This window comes from Schistocerca cancellata, chromosome 3, assembly GCF_023864275.1.
Source record: "Schistocerca cancellata isolate TAMUIC-IGC-003103 chromosome 3, iqSchCanc2.1, whole genome shotgun sequence".
NCBI classification, from domain to species: domain Eukaryota; kingdom Metazoa; phylum Arthropoda; class Insecta; order Orthoptera; family Acrididae; genus Schistocerca; species Schistocerca cancellata.
This window is the reverse complement of record NC_064628.1, coordinates 868,490,194-868,513,996: the sequence shown is the minus strand read 5'-3', so window position 1 is coordinate 868,513,996 and position 23,803 is coordinate 868,490,194. Positions and strand designations below refer to the sequence as shown.

Genomic DNA, 23,803 nt, shown 5'->3' with positions numbered 1-23,803 from the left:
GTTGTCTCATTTTTGGTGAAAGTGTAGCTTGAATCCAACTTAAAGATACCACTGTAGGTGTGCGAAATGATCACCATTAACATCCACACACAAACGATGGCGCCGAACTGCAGCACGAACTACTGACTGCAACGTGTACAGTTGGATATTTGCACATGAATGTACGATGGATTCTCGAAGTTCATCCAATGTTGTGGCTTTTGTCGATAAACGACGTCCTTTAGTGTACCCCACAGGTAAAAGTCCAGAGGAGCTAGGTCTGGGCAACGTGGTGGATACTCCACAGCACCTCTACGGCCTATCCTTCTTCCTGGTGGATTTTCGTCGAGATATGCCCTAACACGATTTTCGTAGTGGGCTGGGGCACCATCTTGTTGAAAGTACTCGTAAACTCTTCTGTCTCCATACAAGTCTCGAATGGCAGGTAAAATGGATGTCTGAAGCTTCTGAAGGTACACCTCACTGGTAACTGTGCCGTCAAAGAAGAATGGCCCAATCAAGCCCCGGTAAGACAACCCACACCACAGATTTACTCCTGGCAAATTCGCGACTTTGTCTACATGGACGTTCGGATTTTCGGCGGCCCAGTAGATGTAGTTGTGGCGATTTACTGTGCCTCATGAGACCACACAATCATCTCTGCGAACTCTTCATCGTTGCGCACCATGTTAGTAAACCACTCGTAGTACTCCATTCTACGATCTGAGTCGTCCTCGTTCATTGCGGGTAGAAATCGTGGGATGTAGCACTTCTACTTTGCTGTCTTCAAAATTCGCCAAACACTTGAGCGACTCACTCCAGTTTCACGGGCACACTGTCTCACAGACTGGAGTTAATTGGACTTGTTACTGTTACAGGTCGTCCAGATCGTTGTTTGTGTACATCTTTAACACAGCCTTCGGCTTCAAATTTGTCTCGAATGCGACGAATCGTTAAACGTGTCGGTGGCTCTGATACTCATTTCGCCATTGCCTTTGGACCTCATTAATGTTTTCGTACTTAAAATACCACTTCAAGACTGACTTCCTTTCATCGAATGTAAGCCTTGCGCCAGCCATGATTACTCGAGTAACTAGGTGCAACTAAGAACAAAACACTGACTATCTGGCGACTGTCATCTGAGAAAACAAAACAACGCAATACAACGATTGTGTGGCGATTGCCGAAACTACAAACTATTACACTACCAAAGATGAGACAACTCCGTCAATTAGTTTGCCATTTATGGACTTTTAAACAGTGGATACATTTTTTTTTGGACCCCTCTGTATGTTCTGTCCCGGGTGTGGTTGATGTCAGATAGGTTGTCTATCGTAGGTGCATGAAATACACTGGTGTGCAAAAATAACTTTCGCATAGTGTGTCATGGCCAAGTAATACAGCTCGATGAAACTTCCACTACACATTTTTAAAAAATGCAACAGTATAGTACAAAAGATGTCAAAGAAATACACATCGAGACGAAGAGGAATGATACTTTTATTCTAAGATTCCTGCGGTCTCTTACACATTATAAACGGCTAGGCATGCACGGTTCTTTATAGGCTGTCTGATCACCACAGTCTGCTTGACATGCTCTCCAGCGTGCTCCAATGCTGTTCACGAGATTGTTAAGCAGTTCGTGTGGTAGGGCACCGAATTCCTGCAGCAGCGCTGAATGGTCGTTGGTGTGTGTGGATGTTCTGCAGTACGTCTCCTCAATGCATCCCACATGTGTTGGACGGAATTTAAGTCGTCGGAACTGGCAGATCGAACGTTCATTTATTCCAAGAGCCCCTCCACTTGGGTATTCGTCGCGGTTGCGCATTGCCGTCCATAAAAATTAAGTGAGGGCCGTATGCACCTTTGAAAAGACTCACATGTCGGAGGAGTACAGCGTCGCAATAATGTTGACTGATGCTTAAACCGTGTTCAAAGAGCAGGAGGCCAGTATGCCCGTGCAACATTAATCTTCTCCACTCCGTAGCACCTGGACCACGATACTATCATGTTCGACAACGTTTCTGTATCTTGTTACGTGTTCCCACCTCACGCATTATGGGGGTACGTCCAGCAGTGTCGAACACGATCGTTTGACGGTTCAGGTGTTATGGTGTGGAGAGTCACAATGTCGTTTGGGCATACTGGCCTCCAAATCTTTGAACATAGAACACTTATTGGGACACTGTACTCCTTTGCCATGTGTGTCTTTGCAGGAGTTCATTCAGCCCTATCTTCCATTTTATTGATGACGGGGCCCGATGGCTTCGAACAGCATAAGTGGAGAAGATCTTGGAACGAGAGTACATTCGGTGACTGGACTGGTCTGCCCGTCACCCCTCCTCCCCCCCCCCCCCCCCCCCCAGCTCAAATTCCAGCGAGTATGTGTGGGATGCATTGGGCAGATGCATTGTAGCATGTCTATAAGCACCAGCGTTCATCCACCAGTTGTTAACTGCAGTGGTGGAGGAATGAAACGCCCTCTCGCAAGAATCCCTTATCAACCTTTTGGCCAGCGTGGAAGCACTTTGCGTACCATTCATTACCGCCCGTTGTGATCACACAGCGTGTTAAGAACCTTGTCTCACCGTTTGAACTGTCCAAGGGACATCATTTTTTCACTGTGGCCTCAGTGCCATTATTGTCTTTGAACACATGTGTCATTTTTGCTCAACTAGTAGTGTATTTCTTTCAGGTGTCTTCTGTAATACATTCTAGCAGATCTACATCATCTACATCTGTATGGTCGAAGTTTCATCCAGCTATGTTTCTTGGCAGTGACACATAATGCGACAATCACTTTTGTCCTTAAATTTTCCAGAGTCTTTACTAGTCAGTTTTCTCCCGTACCCCGTGTATTAATTATGTGTAAAGATCTGTGTCTACTGCTGTACTCTGGAAGGCACCGTGCGGTATTGTAGTGGAGCGTATACAGTGCACCAGCGATAAATATTCCGCTCCTGGCTCCACTTATGGATAGCACACTGGAAGGAAGACTCACAGTTCCCTTCTGCACCGACCAGCAATTCATTTTGGTGAAGTGCCCATTAACCGAGACTTATTTTGAAGGAAGTACTGCTTCTTGGTTCATTTTCAACAGTAATATTTACGTCATACTGTTTAGGTAATGTAATATTATTGCACACCAATACAGATCACTTTTCTGGCAGTTGAGGCTGAGAAACACTAGCTTACTGCAGTCTACTTATAAAATTTATCTTCAGTTTGTCGTGTATCTTTTTCTGCTGGAATCCATTAAGTGCACTTGATGGATTGCTGTCTATTTACGTGCACCCAAATTTTTTTTTTTTTTTTTTTTTTTTTTTTTTTGCTGTATAGAATATTAAACTATGTACTCAGCAGGATTTCTGTCATATCTGTTTTTTCTTTGAGAACTGCACTTAACTGGTTTTTACAGACGAAAGATATTGGTTTTCTGATACGGAATGCATAAATAACCCAAAAATTGTACGAGTACGTGTCAAGACCGTTTTATTAATCATTTCCGTTTACTGTTCTTGCAGAGGCCTTCAAGGCAGCCAAATCCACATTCAACCGTCTGGACATTGTTATCAACAATGCAGGAATCATGAGAGATTCGGTCTGGGAGAAGGAAATCGACATCAATGTGGTAAGTGAAAGATACCGAGGAAGAACGCAGCTACGCAAGAGTGGCGGACGGTATGAGGGGTGTCTTCTACATTCTTTGACGACACATGAAGAAAACAGACATTGAGCAGCATGTGAATAACGCTGGTCAGTCATTTCTGTACAGCCACATTTTTATTGTATTTGTACTGACGGCTCGAAACATTATGAACACCTGCTTAATAGCGTGTTGCCCACGTTTGGAATGCAATATAGCAACGATTCGGCGTGGAAGGGTTTCTACTTGCACTTCTACATCTACATCTACATCTACATCCATACTCCGTAAGCCACCTGACGGTGTGTGGCGGAGGGTACCCTGAGTTCCTCTATCGGTTCTCCCTTCTATTCCAGTCTCGTATTGTTCGTGGAAAGAAGGATTGTCTGTATGCTTCTGTGTGGGCTCTAATCTCTCTGATTTTATCCTCATGGTCTCTTCGCGAGATATACGTAGGAGGGAGCAATTTACTGCTGGTCTCTTCGGTGAAGGTATGTTCTCGAAACTTTAACAAAAGCCCGTACCGAGCTACTGAGCGTCTCTCCTGTAGAGTCTTCCACTGGAGTTTATCTATCATCTCCGTAACGCTTTCGCGATTACTAAATGATCCTGTAACGAAGCGCGCTGTTCTCCGTTGGATCTTCTCTATCTCTTCTATCAACCCTATCTGGTACGGATCCCACACCGCTGAGCAGTATTCAAGCAGTGGGCGAACGAGTGTACTGTAACCTACTTCCTTTGTTTTCGGATTGCATTTCCTTAGGATTCTTCCAATGAATCTCAGTCTGGCATCTGCTTTACCGACGATCAACTTTATATGATCACTCCATTTTAAATCACTCCTAATGCGTACTCCCAGATAATTTACGGAATTAATTGCTTCCAGTTGCTGACCTGCTATTTTGTAGCTAAATAATAAGGGATCTATCTTTCTATGTATTCGCAGCACATTACACTTGTCTACATTGAGATTCAATTGCCATTCCCTGCACCATGCGTCAATTCGCTGCAGATACTTAGTAGATTCCCGGAGATATGTCGCACATGATGTACTTGTGGACGCGGATAGCGTCTGGGATGTGTTCAATCGGCTTCAGATCAGGCAAAGTTGGTGGCTAAGCACTCGTTCTACAGCTAAGTAAGTCTACGCAATGAGGAAGGCCTCTTAAACATGATCTAATTGTCGGATGTACATTACTTTTTGCTCATCTTAAGTGTTTTATGAGATGACAAAGCAGTACATCCAGAAGGCTTTTATGGAGACCGACACTGCCTGCAGAAGCATACGTATAGGCATCACATGTCTTCTTCAACACTTTCGTGTTCGGCCAATTGTGGTCTGTTGGTCGCATCCTTTTCTCAGTCTGGCAGGATTTCTTTTCCCTTTTGGTCTGAAGTTCCTTATCTGATGTGATAGTCTCTCTGGATGCATTCTTTGCCGATATTCATTCCATTTCTTTTTGTTGTCATCCATTTTCCGTTCACACTCCATATTTTAAGTCATTTCAAATATATCTTCATTTCCTGTTTTATCTGTTCTTTTATATCTCTTCATCGCTTTAAGAAATCCTATTTCTGTTCCTTGTATTTTTTTCATCGTTTATACAATACCTACTATTCAGTTCCGTATAATTCGAATGGCAATGTGACTGTTTTATAAAGTTTCACTAGTGTTTCTTTCCGAGTTTTATTATTTAAAGTTCTGTTAACTGTTATACAGAATTTCATCTGAATATCATCTTCGCATTCATACGATATTTTAATCCAATATTGTTAAAATATTCTACTCGTCCAATTGCTGTTTCGTTGGCTCCTATCTAAGTTCTCACTGAATGTTTTCCACAAAATGCGCTTGACTAAGATTATTAGTTGATATTTTCAGATTGTAGTCTGTACATACTTTATTTCATTTAGTTCATTAATTCGTTTTTGTACATCATCTTCCCTTAAAAATCATTGTAAGATCATCAGCATGTTAAAGTGACCTTAGTTTTACCGAATGGGCAGTTCTACTCCAGCGTTTCTCCTAGAATTCCATCTGCAAACTGAACTGTCAATATAAATATTGAGCAGCTTAGGGGATAAGCTCCAAACGCGTCTCACTCCTTTACTTATTTGTATCTTTTCTGTGTATATGCCTTCTATATGTAAGATTACTGATGTTTTTTTTATACAGACTTTTGGTAGCTAATACAAACTGTGACGAGCAACGTCTGTGCTCCATTATTCTCTATAAGTTTTCTCTGACCACATAAAAAAATCCATAAAAACAATATGTGTTTCTTTCTTAAACTTCACTTGCTTTTCAGTTAGCCATCGAAAAATAAAAACTACATCAGTTTTTGATCGCATGTTCCTAAATCCTGCCTGTTGTTCCAAAATTAAGTATCCTCCTGTTGTTTCTAGTATTGTATTTAAAATTCTTGCATACAATTTATATGCTGTCAAGTAGGCTTATCCATCTGTTTTTCTCAAATATATTTTTTCTCGTTTCAAGTATATCGATAGATTTTGCTTTCTTCCAGTTTCGTGGTGCTTTTTTTTTTTTTTCTTTTTTCTTCCAGCGAATGTCAAGTAAGTGCAAGAGCTTAATGTGTAGTGATAATTCTCCATATTCCAGCTAAACCTGTTGCTTTCCGATTTTTTTTGTTTTGTTTAGAATTCTGCTGTCAGTTACTTTGTTGTTTTGTCATCTATGCCTTTTACTTCTGTTTCTGGATTTTTTGCTTTCTTCTTTTCCGTGTCAGCATCATATCACAGGTTTTTATAGTACTTCATCCACTCTTCTTTCGTAATATTATTCAAACGAATTGTATACTTTTCCGTATTATTCAACGTTTGCAAAGCTTTATATGCTGTCTGCTTATAGCCTTGAATATCATATTCTGTACTACTAATGTATCAGTAAAAGGCTTGCTGTTGGGTTCCTTTCGCTATTGCTTTTGCGTAATTGCCGGCCGCGGTGGTCTAGCGGTTCTGGCGCTGCAGTCCGGAACCGCGGGACTGCTACGGTCGCAGGTTCGAATCCTGCCTCGGGCATGGGTGTGTGTGATGTCCTTAGGTTAGTTAGGTTTAAGTAGTTCTAAGTTCTAGGGGACTTATGACCTAAGATGTTGAGTCCCATAGTGCTCAGAGCCATTTTTTTTTTTGCGTAATTTCTTTTCTACTTATAGATTTGTATATTTTCCACTGTAGCTATGGAAGATAACATTTATATGCTTTTTGTTTTCTTGTAAGCCTCGGCAGTTTCTGTTGATCAAATCTTTAACTCACACTTCTGGCGCTATTTTATTTTCGTTCCTAACGCTTCATTTGCAGCTTTTTTTATTGCGTTTTCAATGTTCGCCCAATTTTCTAGAATTTTGCTGCAGGCCGCTAATTGTTCTAATTCTTTTATTAATATATTCTGATACAGACCTGTAAAACTTACATTCTCGAGAAAATATTCTTTACTGATCTATTCTTACGTCTATGGTGTAAATGTATCTTCTGCTCCTGTGTAACAAAAGTGTCAGTTTCACTTTTCGCAATATAGTGACCAGTCCTGATACTCAAACTTCTGTGTAGTCTTGTATTCCTTACTTTACTTTGTATTATTGTCTATATTAGTAAGAAAACCGTTAAACTGTCGTGTCTGTCGCTTTGTCTGTTTGAACACGTTAATCTCCATAACTACTAGACGAATTTTCATGGGGTTTTCACGAGCAAGTTGAAAGTAGCTTGGAACAACGTACATGCTTTATTTACTCAAACTCGGACCACGAAAAAAAAGATATCGTTATTTTCGGTGTTATAAATGAGAAGATGTGTTTTTCTGTTACCTTTTCATGACCAAGCCGCAAAACTGTTTTGATAAAATTTGATATGGAGATAGTTTGAACGCCCAGGAACAACATAGGCTACTTCAGAAAGTACACAAGTTATTTACTTATTTGTAGAACATTACACGTATTAAGGAAGCTATTGGTTCTTTGACTTTTGACTTTTGAGCTTTATCATATTTGTGAAAATACTTTTATTGATTCATATATTCCACATAATACAATTCAACATAATGAATACAGTACTTGTATAGTTGTCAATGTGTTTAATATATACTGTACATCCAGCCTATAATATAATATGTGTGAAAGTAATTCCGTTGCGTTTTCACGAATAAACCACTGACCAATTTCGATTAAATATGGTATGGAGTTATCTTGAACACCGAGGAAGAACATAGGCTACTTTAGAAAATTAAAAAGAAAAGAAAATTCTACGCTTAAAAGTGTGACGTAGGGGGTGGAATGCATTTTTTACATCAGTGAACGTAAACCATGTTAGAAGATATTAAATATGTTACATAATGTACGGACCGTATAATGTGTAGCTGTTTCAGCAGCACACTGGATAGATGCACGGAGCTACCCACACCTGTCTCCAAGCACCATTGGTCAGCAACGCTGTATGCCTGCCACATCGTCGTGTGTTGGTATAGAAGGGGGGGGGGGGGGGCTTATCCAAACAGCTAGACACCTGAGAGCAGGTGACGTTATTGCAAGCACAGTAGCTTACTTACTTGCCATCACTCAACAACAGAACTACTGATACGAGAGTGTAGCTGTGGGCAACAGGTAGCAGAAAATAGTTGTGACTTTCCTTGTGCCCAGAGAATTGTGGGATTTGGCAAGAATAGTGGACGATGCTTTTACGGCGGCCTTATCGCAGTTTCTATGAACCGTTGTTACGATATTAGGTCTGTAATTAGAATGGCAGAAGTGACCCTGTGCGGTTGAACACTTTTGGTGCTTTGTGTGTTCCTACAGAAGGGCGTGGTGTACGGCATCCTGCTGGCGTACAAGTACATGGGCAAGCAGAACGGGGGCGCCGGCGGCGTGGTGGTCAACCTGTCGTCTGTGGCGGGCCTCGATGAAGTCCCTCAGCTGCCCATCTACTGCGGCACCAAGCACGCTGTGTCCGCCATGACGCGCTCCTATGGGGTAAGTACCACACCTTGCCCCGTTACCTGCAACACTTCCGTGTCCAGCACATGTCCAAGTTGTGACTGTCAATAATTCTGACACTTATTTTGCAAGCATTGAATCATTTCAAGACACTGCTGAGAAATTTCGCTTTGTTTCTATGTGAACTCATCACACTCAAGCATGGCTCCCTTATATTTCAGGTGGCCATATTTTACAGACCCCAATTCGGGACACATTAAAAAGATTTGATATTGCAAAAATTAAAAAAAGATTTTAATTAAGTGTAATAAATGTAAAATTTCACATAAATTTGTACAGAAGGTACCCTAATTTATGCTTTATTAATGCAATCTAAAATGAAGTTTCTGAGCGAAGGAGCAACTGAAGTTCTTTAAACTCATTCTTGCTGGGAAGTATGGTTATTGACGCACCCGGTTAGCCGTTCAGTCTAACGCACTGCTTTCCGGATTGGGAAGGAGCGTCTGCTCCCCAGCACGAATCCGCCCGGCGGACTTGTGACGAGCTCCTGTGAGCCGGCCAGTCTGTGGATGGTTTTTAGGTGGTTTTCCATCTGCCTCGGCAAATGCGGGCTGGTTCACCTTATTCTGCCTGAGGTACACTATGTCGGCGATTGCTGCACAAACAAGTACTGCATGTACGCGTACACTACCATTGCTCTGCCATGCAAAGATAGGGGTTACACTTGTACGGTGTGAGACGCTCCCTGGGGGGGGGGGGGGGGGAGGGGGGGTGTCCACCTGGGGCCGAACCGCACAATAACCCTGAAAGAGTGGTTCGGTGTGGGGCGGCGGAAAGGTGAAGTGGACTGCGGTAGTCGTCGTGGGGTTGTGGACCACAGCGGCAGGGATGGAGCCTCTCCGTCGTTTCTAGACCATCGGTTAACACACAATACAATACATGCAATACAATGGTTATTGATGAAGAAAAGCAACCAAGCTCAACAGTTGCAGGACGGAAGCGAGTCCCACTTGCGAGTCTCAGAGCCACGATTTTAGTTTGTTACTTCTTTCCTGCTAACTTCATTCACAACAAATTTTGCTGACAGTCCCTGTTGTGTCTATTCAAGACAGCCTAGACACAATGCGAGGAAGCCGAAAGGCACGCGCTTAAACTCACGCAGGCTGGCGTGAGGTCTGAAACAGGATACGTAATGAATGCTATAAAGAAAAGTACGTAGCTTCTGGAATACTTAACTTTAATCCACATTTGTAGAACATCGCTCTTGATGATACATTAATAGAATCTCAATATCTATACTGGTAATGGCGCCTTGCTAGGTCGTAGCAAATGTAGCTGAAGGCTATGCTACTATCGTCTCGGCAAATGAGAGCGTAATTCTCAGTGAACCATGGTTAGCAACGTCGGCTGTACAACTGGGACGAGTGCTAATACGTCTCTCTAGACCTGCCGTGTGGCGGCGCTCGGTCTGCAATTACTGACAGTGGCGACACGCGGGTCCGACGTATTCTGCCGGACCGCGGCCGATTTAAAAGCTACCACCTAGCAAGTGTGGTGTCTGGCGGTGACACCACAGTCCCCCCCTCACAAACTGCTCAACATGTCAGCAAACTTATACGATCGGCCAGCCGTGGTGACCGAGCGGTTCTAGGCGCTTCAGTCTGGATCCGCGCGACCGCTACGGTCGCAGGTTCGAATCCTGCCTCGGGCATCGATGTGTGTGATGTCCTTAGGCTAGTCAGGTTTAAGTAGTTGTAAGTTCTAGGGGACTGATGACCTCAGATGTTAAGTCCCCTAGTGCTCAGAGCCATTTGAACGATTTAAACTGTGTGTCGTACAATCATATGACACACAGTTCAGGAGGTATGGGCCAGTGCCCGGCTGAGACTCGGGCCCATCTCGGAAATATTAACTACTGTAATACAGTATAACACTATGTAAAACATGATATAATTTGGCGCGTAAGGATGACATATGTCGCTAGAAATCATGTTTATTCCTTGTGCGAGACAGTGTAAGTCGGTACACTTTGATAGCAACAGCATTTCTTGTCAAACACTTTCGCCAACTAAAACTAGTAAGACAACATCCCGAAAAGGTGTCTGATTTGTAAATGTCTAATTTGAGATAAATTGTTTCATAATTGTTGAATCTGGGACAAATAGGTGTTCCAAATTACCTTTGAAAAAATTCGGGAGAAATTGTGCCTGTCCCGAGAAAAATTGGCGCACTGAGGGATCTGTGGAAGTGAATTATGTATGTAGACAGTCTATCCATTGCAGGAATCGAGAATAATGATGATTTTTGCCTGTTATCGATATTGATAATGGCAAGATATCGATCCCGGGGATTCCAGGGCTTTCGAGAATGTTTTAATTTCAAGTTTGAAGTCGAGTAACTATTGACAAAAGAAATATTTTTCGTGTGATATAATTACAAATTAACAGTTTCGGATTTGTACTATGAAAACTTGCTTCCATGATTCTGGATCAACAGGAACCCCACAGATTTTGATTAGGGGGTTTTCAAGTATCAAAATAAATGTCCGTGTCTTTTAACTGGATTGAATTAGAAGCTTAAACGTTTTACACCGCCAAGGAACTATATACCTTAGTATCTGACATAAATTTGAACTTTATACATCTACTTGTATCTGAAAGAGAGGATTCTTGACAGTCGATCGAATGGATAGACAGACAGACAACAAAGCGATCGGCGATCGTCTGTATAGATTGAGGCATGGAATCGTAAAAACGGGGTGAAAAATACGCCCGGAACTTCTCATATAACTGAAATACATAGTTGTACCTCCATCATAAGTAGCATTGAGAAGTTTCGTTTTTTCCTTGATGTTGATTAGTTTCGAACACGTGTGTTCATTTTCAAACCATACGTAGCGTGTGACAAATACAGGTGATAGTCTACATACAAAAACTGTCCCTGCAGTGATGATGAAAGCGGCACTATGGGCGACTCAACAACAGCTAATACACCACATAGGACGTACATTAGAGAACTCTCAATGCAACTTATGACGGAGCTACAACTACTTATTTCAAGAAAAATTTCAGTGTCAGCGCTAAAATCAAACTGTAATTTCTCGCTACCACTGGTTACCTGAAACAATCCTCAAACTGCCTACACAAGCTGCCGCATTATCAACCGATGAGCAGCCCGGTTGGCACTTGGTTGCAGATTATATGTGAGACAGACTGGTTGCAAACAGAAAAGAATGATAGGATGAAAAATAAGGGCTATTAAAAACATCAGTACAATGACGAAAATGACGCGGCAAAGTATTAGAAATAAAAAAAATCCATTTAAAATAATTAATTGAATGAAATAATAATCAAAGTCTTTGGATTAGAGTTATAAATAAAATAAGATTTGATGAGTTTCTGAACTACGACCTTCTACGCGTCAGGTCTCGGTGCTAACCAGTACAAACTACGCTGTCAGTGCACTGCATTATGGTCTTATATTCATCACTCTGAAGCTACAGTCTCAACAATGAATTGTAGCCTTCAAAAATTCTGCTTCTTGTAATACCATGCGAAGCTTATCTACAGTATTTCTGTGATTATAATAACTGTATATGTGACACTGCATCGCGTCCTGCGTGAAAGGATCCAGTAGTGTTTGGTTGGTGCTATGTTTGAAAAATGTGGCTTTGATTAGAATCGTTGTGTGTGTGATTGTGTGTGTGTGTGTGTGTGTGTGTGTGTGTGTGTGTGTGTGTGTGTGCGTCACGAAAGAAGAGGCCCAGATCCAGGATTCGGAGTCCTAACACATCAATAAAGAAATCCGGACAAGGAACTGGAAATGAGCTGACCAATTGTGTCGTGGCAGTTTGGCAGCGGCAAAGTGTGGGCGTGACATTGAGTGCTTTGATTGGAGGAAACAGGCTCAAACGTGTGAAGTGTCAAGTAATTTTAATCTGACTATAATATGTCTTATGAGTCTTTAGGAAGCAGAGGACCTTGTATGTTGTTTCATGTGGTTTGCATTTTTCAGGACGCGACTTGTGCCTAAATTCTGCAAGTTTGTGGACATCACCATTGAAAGTGTATACCACTGGATGAATGTGGGCCTGTGACGTAATGTGTTGTGTTTCAGGACGAGCTGCACGTCAACCAGACGGGCGTGAGGATGGTGGCGCTGTGCCCGGGACCCACAGACACGCCGCTCGTGAACGATGCCCACCACTACTGCCTGCACGACTACGTCAAGCAGTCGCTGATCGACGTCATACCCACTTACGGGCCCCTCAACACGTTCGTACCACTTTCTTCTTCAATTTCATTGGCGTTTAGTGGACATACCCGCAGTCAGTACCACGTTCATTTGTAGAACGTCTGATGACGTAGCAAGCATTTGTTAGTACACTTGAAGTACATGTTGATGTGGTCTTGATGCGTTTCTCCCTGCTAGTTTACCTTGGATAAGCCTTTTCATCTTGAATGACTACTGCAACTGAGATCCGACTGAATGGAAATGGAAATGAGCGGTTGGCGTCATTGGCCGGGAGGCCCCTTGCGGGGCAGGTCCGGCCGCCTTGGTGCAGGTCTTACTACACTCGACGCCACACTGGGCGACCTGCGCGCGGGATGGGGATGAAATGATGAAGATGAAGACAGCACAACACCCAGTCCCTGCGCGGAGAAAATCCCCGACAGAGCCGAGAATCCAACCCGGGCCCGTAGGACGGCAATCCGTCACGCAGACCACTCAGCTATGGGAGCGGACGTCCAACTGAATGTGTTTACTGTATTCAAGCTTCTGTCTCCCTCTATAGTTTTACGCCTTCACTCATTCCTCCTCTTCACATCAGTCGCTGCCTATCTATGGTGCGACAGGTCTATAAAACACTGTCCACGCCATACAAACCTGCATACCATAGCGTTGCAGGGTCATTGATGGAAAGGCTCCCTCATGCTCAACAAAAAAGCCCTATGGGATTCGCACGAATGACTGACTGGTTTTAACGTTTTACGCCAAGGTTGGAGTACATCTCCACCTTGGCTCCTAGAGGGGCCCAGACTTACACGTTTTTTTTTTATTTTTTTTTTTTTTTGGTCATCAGACTGGTTTGATGCGGCCCGCCACGAATTCCTTTCCTGCGCTAACCTCTTCATCTCAAGAGTACCACTTGCAACCTACGTCCTCAATTATTTGCTTGACGTATTCCAATCTCTGTCTTCCTCTACAGTTTTTGCCCTCTACAGCTCCCTCTAGTACCATGGAAGTCATTCCGTCATGTCTTAGCAGATGTCCTATCATCCTGTCCCTTCTCCTTATCAGTGTTTTCCACATATTCCTTTCCTCTCCGATTCTGCGTAGAACCTCCTCATTCCTTACCTTATCAGTCCACCTAATTTTCAACATTCGTCTATAGCACCACATCTCAAATGCTTCGATTCTCTTCTGTTCCGGTTTTCTCACAGTCCATGTTTCACTACCATACAATGCTGTACTCCAGACGTACATCCTCAGAAATTTCTTCCTCAAATTAAGGCCGGTATTTGATATTAGTAGACTTCTCTTGGCCAGAAATGCCTTTTTTGCCATAGCGAGTCTGCTTTTGATGTCGTCCGTGCTCCGTCCGTCATTGGTTATTTTACTGCTTAGGTAGCAGAATTCCAACTTCATTGACTTCGTGACCATCAATCCTGAAGTTAAGATTCTCGCTGTTCTCATTTCTACTACTTCTCATTACCTTCGTCTTTCTCTACTTACACTACTGGCCATTAAAATTGCTACACCACGAAGATGACGTCCTACAGACGAGAAATTTAACCGACAGGAAGAAGATGCTGTGATATGCAAATGATCAGCTTTTCAGAGCATTCACACAAGGTTGGCGCCGGTGGCGACACCTACAACGTGCTGACATGAGGAAAGTTTCCAACCGATTTCTCAAACACAAACAGCAGTTGACCAGCGTTGCCTGGTGAAACGTCGTTATGATGCCTCGTGTAAGGAGGAGAAATGCGTACCATCACGTTTCCGACTTTGACGAAGGTCGGATTGTAGCCTATCGCGATTGCGGTTTATCGTATCGCGACATTGCTGCTCGCGTTGGTCGAGATCCAATGACTGTCAGGAGAATATGGAATCGGTGAGTTCAGGAGGGTAATACGTAACGCCGTGCTGGATCCCAACGGCCTCGTATCACCAGCAGTCGGGATGACAGACATCTTATCCACATGGCTGTAACGCATCGTGCAGCCACGTCTCGATCCCTGAGTCAACAGATGGGGACGTTTGCTAGACAACAACCATCTGCACGAATAGTTCGACGACGTTTATAGCAGCATGGACTATCAGCTCGGAGACTGTGGCTGCGGTTACCCTTGACGCTGTATCACAGACAGGAGCGCCTGCGATGGTGTACTCAACGACGAACCTGGGTGCACGAATGGCAATTTTTTCGGATGAATCCAGGTTCTGTTTACAGCATCATGATGGTCGCATCCGTGTTTGGCGACATCATGGTGAACGCACATTGGAAGCGTGTATTCGTCATCGCCATACTGGCGTATCACCCGGCGTTATGGTACGGGTTGCCATTGGTTCACATCTCGGTCACCTCTTGTTCGCATTGACGGCACTTTGAACAGTGTACGTTACACTTCAGATATGTTACGACCCGTGGCTCTACCCTTCATTCGTTCCCTGCGAAACCCTACACCTCAGCAGAATAATGCACGACCGCATGTTGCAGGTCCTGTACGGGCCTTTCTGGATACAGAAAATGTTCGACTGCTGCCCTGGCCAGCTCATTCTACAGATCTCTCACCAATTGAAAACTTCTGGTCAATGGTGGCCGAGCAACTGGCTCGTCACAATACGCCAGTCACTACTCTTGATGAACTGTGGTATCGTGTTGAAGCTGCATGGGCAGCTCTACCTGTACACGCCATCCAAGCTCTGTTTGACTCAATGCCCAGGCGTATCGAGGCCGCTATTACGGCCAGAGATGGTTGTTCTGGGTACTGATTTCTCAGGATCTATGCACCCAAATTGCGTGAAAATGTAATCACATGTCAGTTCTAGTATAATATATTTGTAGAATGAATACCCGTTTACCATCTGCATTTCTTCTTGGTGTAGCAATTTTAATGGTCAGTAGTGTATTTTAGAGCCGACGAATTTTAAGATAGATTACCTCCAGATTTTTGGTCTTAATATCTTTTTTTTTTTACATTTTTGATAGGCATTGCGGTTTTAAAGTTGCGTACACCGAAGGTTTCCAACAAGGGAAGTCCCTTGACTGTACAGTCGTATTTCCCGACATGTCTCCAGGATCTGCCTTCAACATATTTTCCGTAGCGCTCCGCGGGTCCCGGATGCGCCGTACCAGACGAGGCGTCTTCAGGGGAACGTTTCTCATCTGCATGAATTCCCTTAGTGCCCTACAATCGTTGTAGCACACGTACCCAGCAGAGAAATAACCCATCTCACTTTGATCAACTGTACTTCCTACAGTGATAGGAGAAGACGGTGTAATTCTGCTGGGAATCAGGGAAACATCCATCTCCAAAAGTCATTCGTTCGTGCGAAACCAATAGGGCTTCGTTGTTCAAGCATGAGGGAGCCTTCCCATGAGTGGCCATTCCAATGCTATGGTATGAAGATTGTAATTCTGTCAGAGACAGCAAAGGACCTGGAAGAGCAGCTGAACGGAATGGACAGTGTCTTGAAGGGAGGATTTAAGATGATCACCAACAAAAGCAAAACGAAGATAATGGAATGTAGTCAAATTAAATCGGGCGATGCTGAGGGAATTTCATTAGGAAATGAGATTAGATTAGGAAATGGTCGAAGTAGAGAGGATATAAAATGTAGATTGTCAATGGCAAGGATAGTGTTTCTGAAGAAGAGAAAATTGTTAATATCGAGTATAGATTTAGGTGTCAGGAAGTCGTTTCTGAAAGTATTTGTATGGAGTGTAGCCATGTATGGAAATGAAACGTGGACGATAAATAGTTTGGACAAGAAGAGAAAAGAAGCTTTCGGAATGTGGTGCTAAAGAAGAATGCTGAAGATTAGATGGGTAGATCACATAACTAATGAGGAGGTATTGAACAGAACTGAGGAGAAGAGAAATTTGTGGCACAACTTGACTAGAAGGAGGAATCGGTTGGTAGGACATATTCTGAGGCATCAAGGGATCACCAATTTAGTACTGGAGGGCAGCGTGGAGGGTAAAAATCGTAGAGGGAGACCAAGAGATGAATACGCTAAACAGATTCAGAAGGATGTAGGTTGCAGTAGGTACTAGGAGATGAAGAAGCTTGCACGGGATAGAGTAGCATGGAGAGCTGCATCAAACCAGTCTCTGGACTGAAGACCACAACAAGAACAACAACATCAGGGCAAGTGGAAATTCAGGGAAATGAACAGGTAGACAAAGCTGCCAAGGAGACCTGCAGCGTACGTGACGTTACACAGTGCACCATCTGCTGTAGGCTGTCATTTCGCTGGTGACTCGGAGGTACATCCAATTGTGGGAGGAGCAATGGCTGCCAGTGATGAACAATAAGCTGGGGTTGTTGCAGTCAACGATCTGGCCATGGCGTTCCTCACCTAGGTCATTCCAGCAAGATGAGGTGACCCAGAAATGTCCGTTGCACGTAAATTACTGTAGCCACATTTTAATTGAGTGCATTTTATTTTGTGATAAGTGGAAAGAAGAAAATTTAGGCGGGGGTCTCCCCTCTATTTTAGTTGATGACGAGATGAGTGAGGTGTTCTGTAAGAAAAAAATGGTGCATTCTTACATACAAACACAAAGCAAGACACAAGATAGCAAATATACCAAAGAAACAGGGTTTACATATAAGAAGAAATACACTACAATCACATTTACAACAACAAACAAACCAGATAAATACCAAGGAGCAGGTATATGCTAGCTAGAGCGCCAAGAATGTAAATCAGGAACTTCAAAACTAGATATAAAGAACGTATAAGGAGCTGGATATATTAAAATAGCCATACTACCTTCGCCGAACTCCTGATAAAACATGGACATGAACCATCTAACATGGAATGTGACATGACAGCAATAACTCTCTGATCATGCTAGCCGTCAAAACAATAACACCGAATGTAACCAGCGTAAATAATTAATGAATTAATGAATCCACCTTCCCCCCCCCCCCCCACAGTCTCTCTCTCTCTCTCTCTCTCTCCCTCCCACACACACACACACACACACACACACACGCATGCACAACAAATGAAAATGTCAAACCACAACACAACACAAACAAAAAACAGACAACAACAGTTGGCAACACTACAAACCGAAAACACACATATGTTGATCACAAAATGAAAAGTGCAAGCGATATATGCGAGGTGACAAGTGTGTGTGAAAGAACCCCAGAAATCGGCCAGCTGGAGTGTGTAAACTAACAAATACATCTCCAGAACTGCACACATGAGTTAACTGCGCTGGAAACCGCAAGTAACACCGAACGAGAAGTTCACACTACGGAATTTATGCTGCAAAAGTTGATTCTAACCTAAAGAAAAAAGAGAAAAACACCATAACATGTAATATAACAGCGTGTTGTATCTACCACGTAATTCGTTTATTGAATGTATAAAACCAAACGTGTATTTCAGGCTACTGATGATGCTTCCCAAATAAAAGAAGCGAAGCGCTTATGGCAGTAAACAAACTGCTTTCATTTGTTTGCATAGACAGTACATACCTCCACAAAAAATATTGTATTGAAGTAATTTTTATTATTTTAGCATCCAGAATGAAATAAATTCGACTTCGGTTATCTGTTCAGTATTTGTCTGTAAATAAGTTCTTTTATAAAACATTCAGTGTTATCTGATTTCGTGAAGTGAAAACCATCAGATTAGAGCATTTTATTACGTAAACAAAAAAAAAATAATTCCTGAGCACTCATGTTTTATGGTAACATTAAAAGTCTAAATATTCTACTGCTTTTTGTTCCTGTAATATTATTCAGGAAGACAGGTGAAGACCGCAAATTATTACTTAAATAAAAAGCTATTAGCGGTTTATGGCCGTGTTCCTGTAATGATCTGGAATGGCTTATGGCCGTTAGAAAACTCATAATTTAACTATTGAATTGTATTCTGAAATTAAGCACAATGTAATACATTTGCAATACATACGTTTTCGTTTCACAACCAGCAAGCGTCAGAGGTGCTATTACACAACTTCCTTCTTGTACAGCGAGACGGAAAAGGGTTGTCGATTTTCTCTCTGGCGGCACTTCATATGTTTGTTACGCCAGAGAGCTTCATGAGTTTTATCCGAAGCTAACATCGTCATGTGCTATTATACACTCATTTTATATGTTGTGTACTCATTTATTGGCTTTCGTTTCACACTTCACCACATTTTCACAACACGACACTGTTTCCTATTTTATCGCCGTGGCACATATAAGACTTAAACATGGACGGCACAACCTCCAAAAGAGCACTCACAGACGTTAGGTAGATAGATTTAGATACTTGCGAAGAAATCATCCTTAACAGAAGAAATAATGCAATTAATACACCAAAGTTGGAAATAGAAAAATGTTCTGGGAATAGAAAGGGCGTACGCCGAATCTGAACTAGGGGGGGGGGGGGGGGGGGGGGGGCAGGTCATACTAGTCTCAGGAAACAAGGACTCGAGACAACATACAGACTTCTTATTAAATAAAACAGTAAACCAGTGAAAAATGCTTTTAATAAACATTTTAAGTACAAGAATGTACTTGTACAATCCGAGAAAACATGTAGCATTTCTTATTAAATAAAACAGTAAACTAGTGAAAAACTGCGAATATCTGAATATCTTCTAGGGGGGGCGGGGGGGGGGGCATCTGCCCCTCACTGGGTACGCCCATGGATAAAGTAATACAAATGATTTAGGAATGAAATGGATATATGATGGAAGGAAACTAAAGCGAATTGGCTGCGGAAAAAAATGTGAAGAAATCGAAAAAGAAATCTTCGCCAGATGGACAGCTTAGGAAAATGGACAAATCGTAATAACTTTCGGTGAATTTACGATCGAGCGTTTCAGCATTAAGAGTGCAAAAGGAATTTCGCTGTTGAACGCAGCGTAGATTACAATAAGCGCCTCTGAGAGAATGAGGAGTAAGAGAAACTGTGTCATAACATAAGGAGAAATTGAAGTCGATAAGGAAGACATTGGAGAATCAGGGTTAGACTAACAGGTCTTTGGAAGGGTTGTCAAGAAAGAAGGAGTAGGAGATTGATACCCGTAGCATTCCTTTGGAATTTACAATATCATTGGATACAAACGAGTATTCAAGTTAGTGCACAGAATCTATGAGAGTAATCAAATGTAGAATCTGTGAGTCTGGAGGCATACCGTCAGGCTTTGGGAAGAATATCACCCACAGACTCATTGCTAGCAAGACCACATAAATGTAAGAACTATCTCAGAATGAGCTTAACAGCTCCTGGTTCCAAGTTGCTGACACGAATAATACACAGAACGATAGAAAAGAAGACTGTGGTCGAAGGTAAAGGCACGAGAGATGCAGTTCTGATGTTGCGATCGATAATGGATATTAGGAGAAATCAAGAACCTTTTCTAGGATTTTTTGACCTAGGTAGAACATTCAATAAGTGATGCAAGACTTTTGAAATTCTTAGAAAAACATTTTTAAGCTATACGGGTAATATACAGAGCGTCCATAAGTCCGGCTACCATGTAAAAACAGCGTAACTTGGAAAGTATTAGAGCCACTGCATCTTGCGTTATTGTAAAACGTTTAGCAGCTGTCAAAGTCATTTTTTGTATACTAGAATTTCGTTGTGTACCTCACCTGTCACTCCTAGAACATTAAGGTGACGTTAAGAGTTCTCCCTATGTACGGGTCAGCATCGCAGCATCAACAGTGGCTTCATTGATTCATACACGAAGGGTCGCAATGTCATTGACTGGTGTTGTGCACACGCGATCCTTGACGTAACCCCATAAAAAGTAAGCTAAAAGGCATGACATCGGGAGAGCGCAGGGGGCGTGCGATGTGACGTCACGACCCAGGTGTTTCCCAGGAACACTCAGCACACCCACATCTTCAAATTCCATTGTGGGACTGCGCCATCATACGAGAAGACGATGGATGGCTGCAATTCTTCGACCTTTGGCAGCGAAAATTGTTCGAGCACTCCTAAGTAAATATTTCCGATACGCTTTTTTCTGCGAAGAAACATAGACCTATCAACTTATTACGAATCAGGCTACATCAAACGTGAAGCTTTGGGCTATCACCGTTGTGTTCGCGTGAGTTGCGTGCTTTTTCTGAGGCCCAAATCCTAACGCTGAGGCAATTCACATGTTCGGAAATGCGGACCGTTGTTTGATGTGGAAACAGGCACTTTTCAAGGTAATCATTGTCTGCATCTAGGGTGTCTGCCTGGAACACGCGAATGCATACCGCAAGGACGATCGTTTGGCTGCAGTGCTTGGAGTATTTGCATTCTGTATACAAGAAGGCGTAACTGCTTTTGTAACACTTTATGGACAATTGATCGTGCTTTCCTCAATCTGCGTAAAGCGCGACGAAGTGACTTTTGCGGGCTGTGTGGAAATGTAGTTTGCCGTATGTTGACAGGTGCCTGAGGCACAGGGAACTCCCGCTTCGAGGAAGATGTTCAACGCTGCCTGTCTCTTTAAAACGATCTCATTATGTTTGTCTCTGCCGTTGGTGTCTTCCCATACTGGCGTTGATAATTCCGCGGTATCGTTCACACCGACATGGAAACAGCGTACCAGATGACACATTCCACCTTATGCTGGTCTGCATTCTTTTTGATGCAGTCCAAGTCAAATCTGCAAGAAATTGCACAGGAAAAAAAGGAGATGCTAAATGTCTTACAACAAATCACGTTTCTCTATCCCTAATAGTTTCCAAGTTATGTTTTTTTATGTACGCTCTGTATAATGTGTACGAGAGTGAAAAGGGAACAATAAAAAGACTAACAAAGAAGTGGTCGATTTAAAAAGTAAGTGAGTTTGCATTCCTACCTTCTCCTCCACACTAATTCACCTGTACACTGATGAAGCACTGACGAAAATGATGACAATGTCATCGCATCACCCTGAAGTTGAAATGCCGGTAGATGGTAGAGCATCGATAAGATTCGCTGAAAGTGTGGAAGACTTATGGGACCTGTTGATTGGGACGAACAGTCTACCGAGCACAGAATATGGCTTGAGAGTAAACTACAGAAAAACGGAACTAATGAGGAGGTGCAGGAACATAAGTGACGATAAACCTAACAATCAGAACTGTACACGCATTTAGGATTTTTGCTACCATGAAAGTAAAATAGTGAAAGTAAACAATGATTAAATTCCATGGGGGACTCATTTCAGCATATGGACTGTTATCTTTGTATTTTGTGCTAAAACAGGAACTAATATTTTTATCGGGTTTATTTCATTATTTTAGTCCTCTTAGTTTCTTTAAGTAAGTAAGCACACACATGTCTGTAGTAAGGTCACGTCCTTTTAATCAGTGATTCACATAAAGATGGCAAATCTCCCACCTCAAATTTAACCTGATGCACTCTAACCAGAAACTCATGCTCAGAAGTTCCATAAATAAGAATGTAATAAATTGTTATAAAAAAATAGGAAGCCAGATGTTGTGCTGTGATGGGCAGGGCATAGTGATCCAGGCACTTGGTTGTAGCACATAGTTAACCTTGCCCCATCGCTGTCTAGTACTCCCTCATTTCTGAAGCATACACTACACAGCAATAAAATGATCCCACTGGTAATTCCCAGCTAGTACATAATTTGATGTGGAAGTTGGAATTGCATTTGTTACTTATTACGCTATATTATTTCGGAGCAATGTAAATGACGTGTGTGTGCGTGTGTTGTCTTCACAGGCCTGACTTCATCGCCCAGGGCATGATGACTGCCATCCGAGAGGGCAAGTCGGGCTCCGTCTGGATGGCCAACAACAACAAGATCAAGGAGATCGTCTACCAGCGGCTCGTCCAATAAGGACTGCTCTACACATCTGTCATTTTGTATACATCACATTATCATGAATAAAGCATAGGTGGTTTGAGTGCAGCAATAAGAGTTACTCTGTGTGTTTGCCACCCACTGGACATACCCCGTGCTCTGGTATAACTGGCCCTTACAGGCGATGTGGGAACCTTTTCCTAGAAGGTGAAACGTTGTTTGAGGTCAATCCCATTCACAAAGATTACTCTTTCAAGTGCTTAGACTTTTGCAGCTGAAGTCAATTTCCACAAAATTGTTCTTGGGTGTAGACCGAGACATGTTGCGAAATGATGCTTCAGAGTTTTGGCTACTATTTCAAATGGACTTCATAGTGTGTAACAATGAATAATGTGTGCGATGAATTATTCAAACAATGCAGGAGGTGAGAAAATCTTAATAATTGTGTAGAAATTACAATGGGACTCCAACAGTGCTCCTATTCCTTACATATGTGAATGGACTTCCACTTAACAGTTATGAAGCACAATTGGTACTTTTGGCTGACGATACCAGTGTTATAATAAATCTCATTAGAGAGAAAGCACCATTGTTAATGATGTTTGCCAAAGAGCTATTTAAGTGATTTTCTGAAAACTGGTCATTCCCTAAGAATTTTGAGAAAGCAAACGATATTCAGTTCTGTAGAACAGATAGTGTCATAGCAACAACTGATGTAGGACGTAAAAAATAAAAAAAGAGTCAGTTATCAGATTAGACTGATCAAAATTTTTGCGTGTATATAGTGATGTAAACTTGAGTTGAAGGAAGAACATTATGGAGCTTCTCAGACAGTGAAGTTCAAGTACTTCTGCTCTTCGTATAATTGCTAATCCTGGAAACGAACGAATCAACCTCCTGACATGTTCTGCTTATTTCCGTTCCATAATGTCTTATGGGTCATTTTCTGGTGTATTCAAGGTTCAAGTGGCTCTGAGTACTACGGGACTCAACGTCTTAGGTCATAAGTCCCCTAGAACTTAGAACCACTTAAACCTAACTAACCTAAGGACATGACACACACCCATGCCCGAGGCAGGATTCGAACCTGCGACCGTAGCAGTCCCGCGGTTCCGGACTGCAGCGCCAGAACCGCACGGCCACCGCGGCCGGCTTTTCTGGTGTAATTCATCACTTAGTAAGAAAGTATAGATGGCACAAAAATGAGTAGTAAGAATAATATGTGGTGTTCATCTG

General features: G+C 42.5%; 1 protein-coding gene across 1 annotated transcript in view; it reads left to right on the top strand.

Moving 5' to 3' along the window:
* The window catches only part of LOC126176620 (15-hydroxyprostaglandin dehydrogenase [NAD(+)]-like), a 93,174-nt gene extending 70,490 nt beyond the window's left edge, over nucleotides 1-22,684 (top strand). Inside the window, exons 4-7 of the mRNA XM_049923780.1 lie at nucleotides 3,504-3,610; nucleotides 8,431-8,604; nucleotides 12,685-12,842; nucleotides 22,486-22,684. Coding sequence (XP_049779737.1) covers nucleotides 3,504-3,610; nucleotides 8,431-8,604; nucleotides 12,685-12,842; nucleotides 22,486-22,603 — 557 coding nt within the window. The 3' untranslated portion in view covers nucleotides 22,604-22,684. The remainder of the gene's footprint in view (nucleotides 1-3,503; nucleotides 3,611-8,430; nucleotides 8,605-12,684; nucleotides 12,843-22,485) is intronic.
* The last annotated feature ends 1,119 nt before the right edge of the window (nucleotides 22,685-23,803 follow it).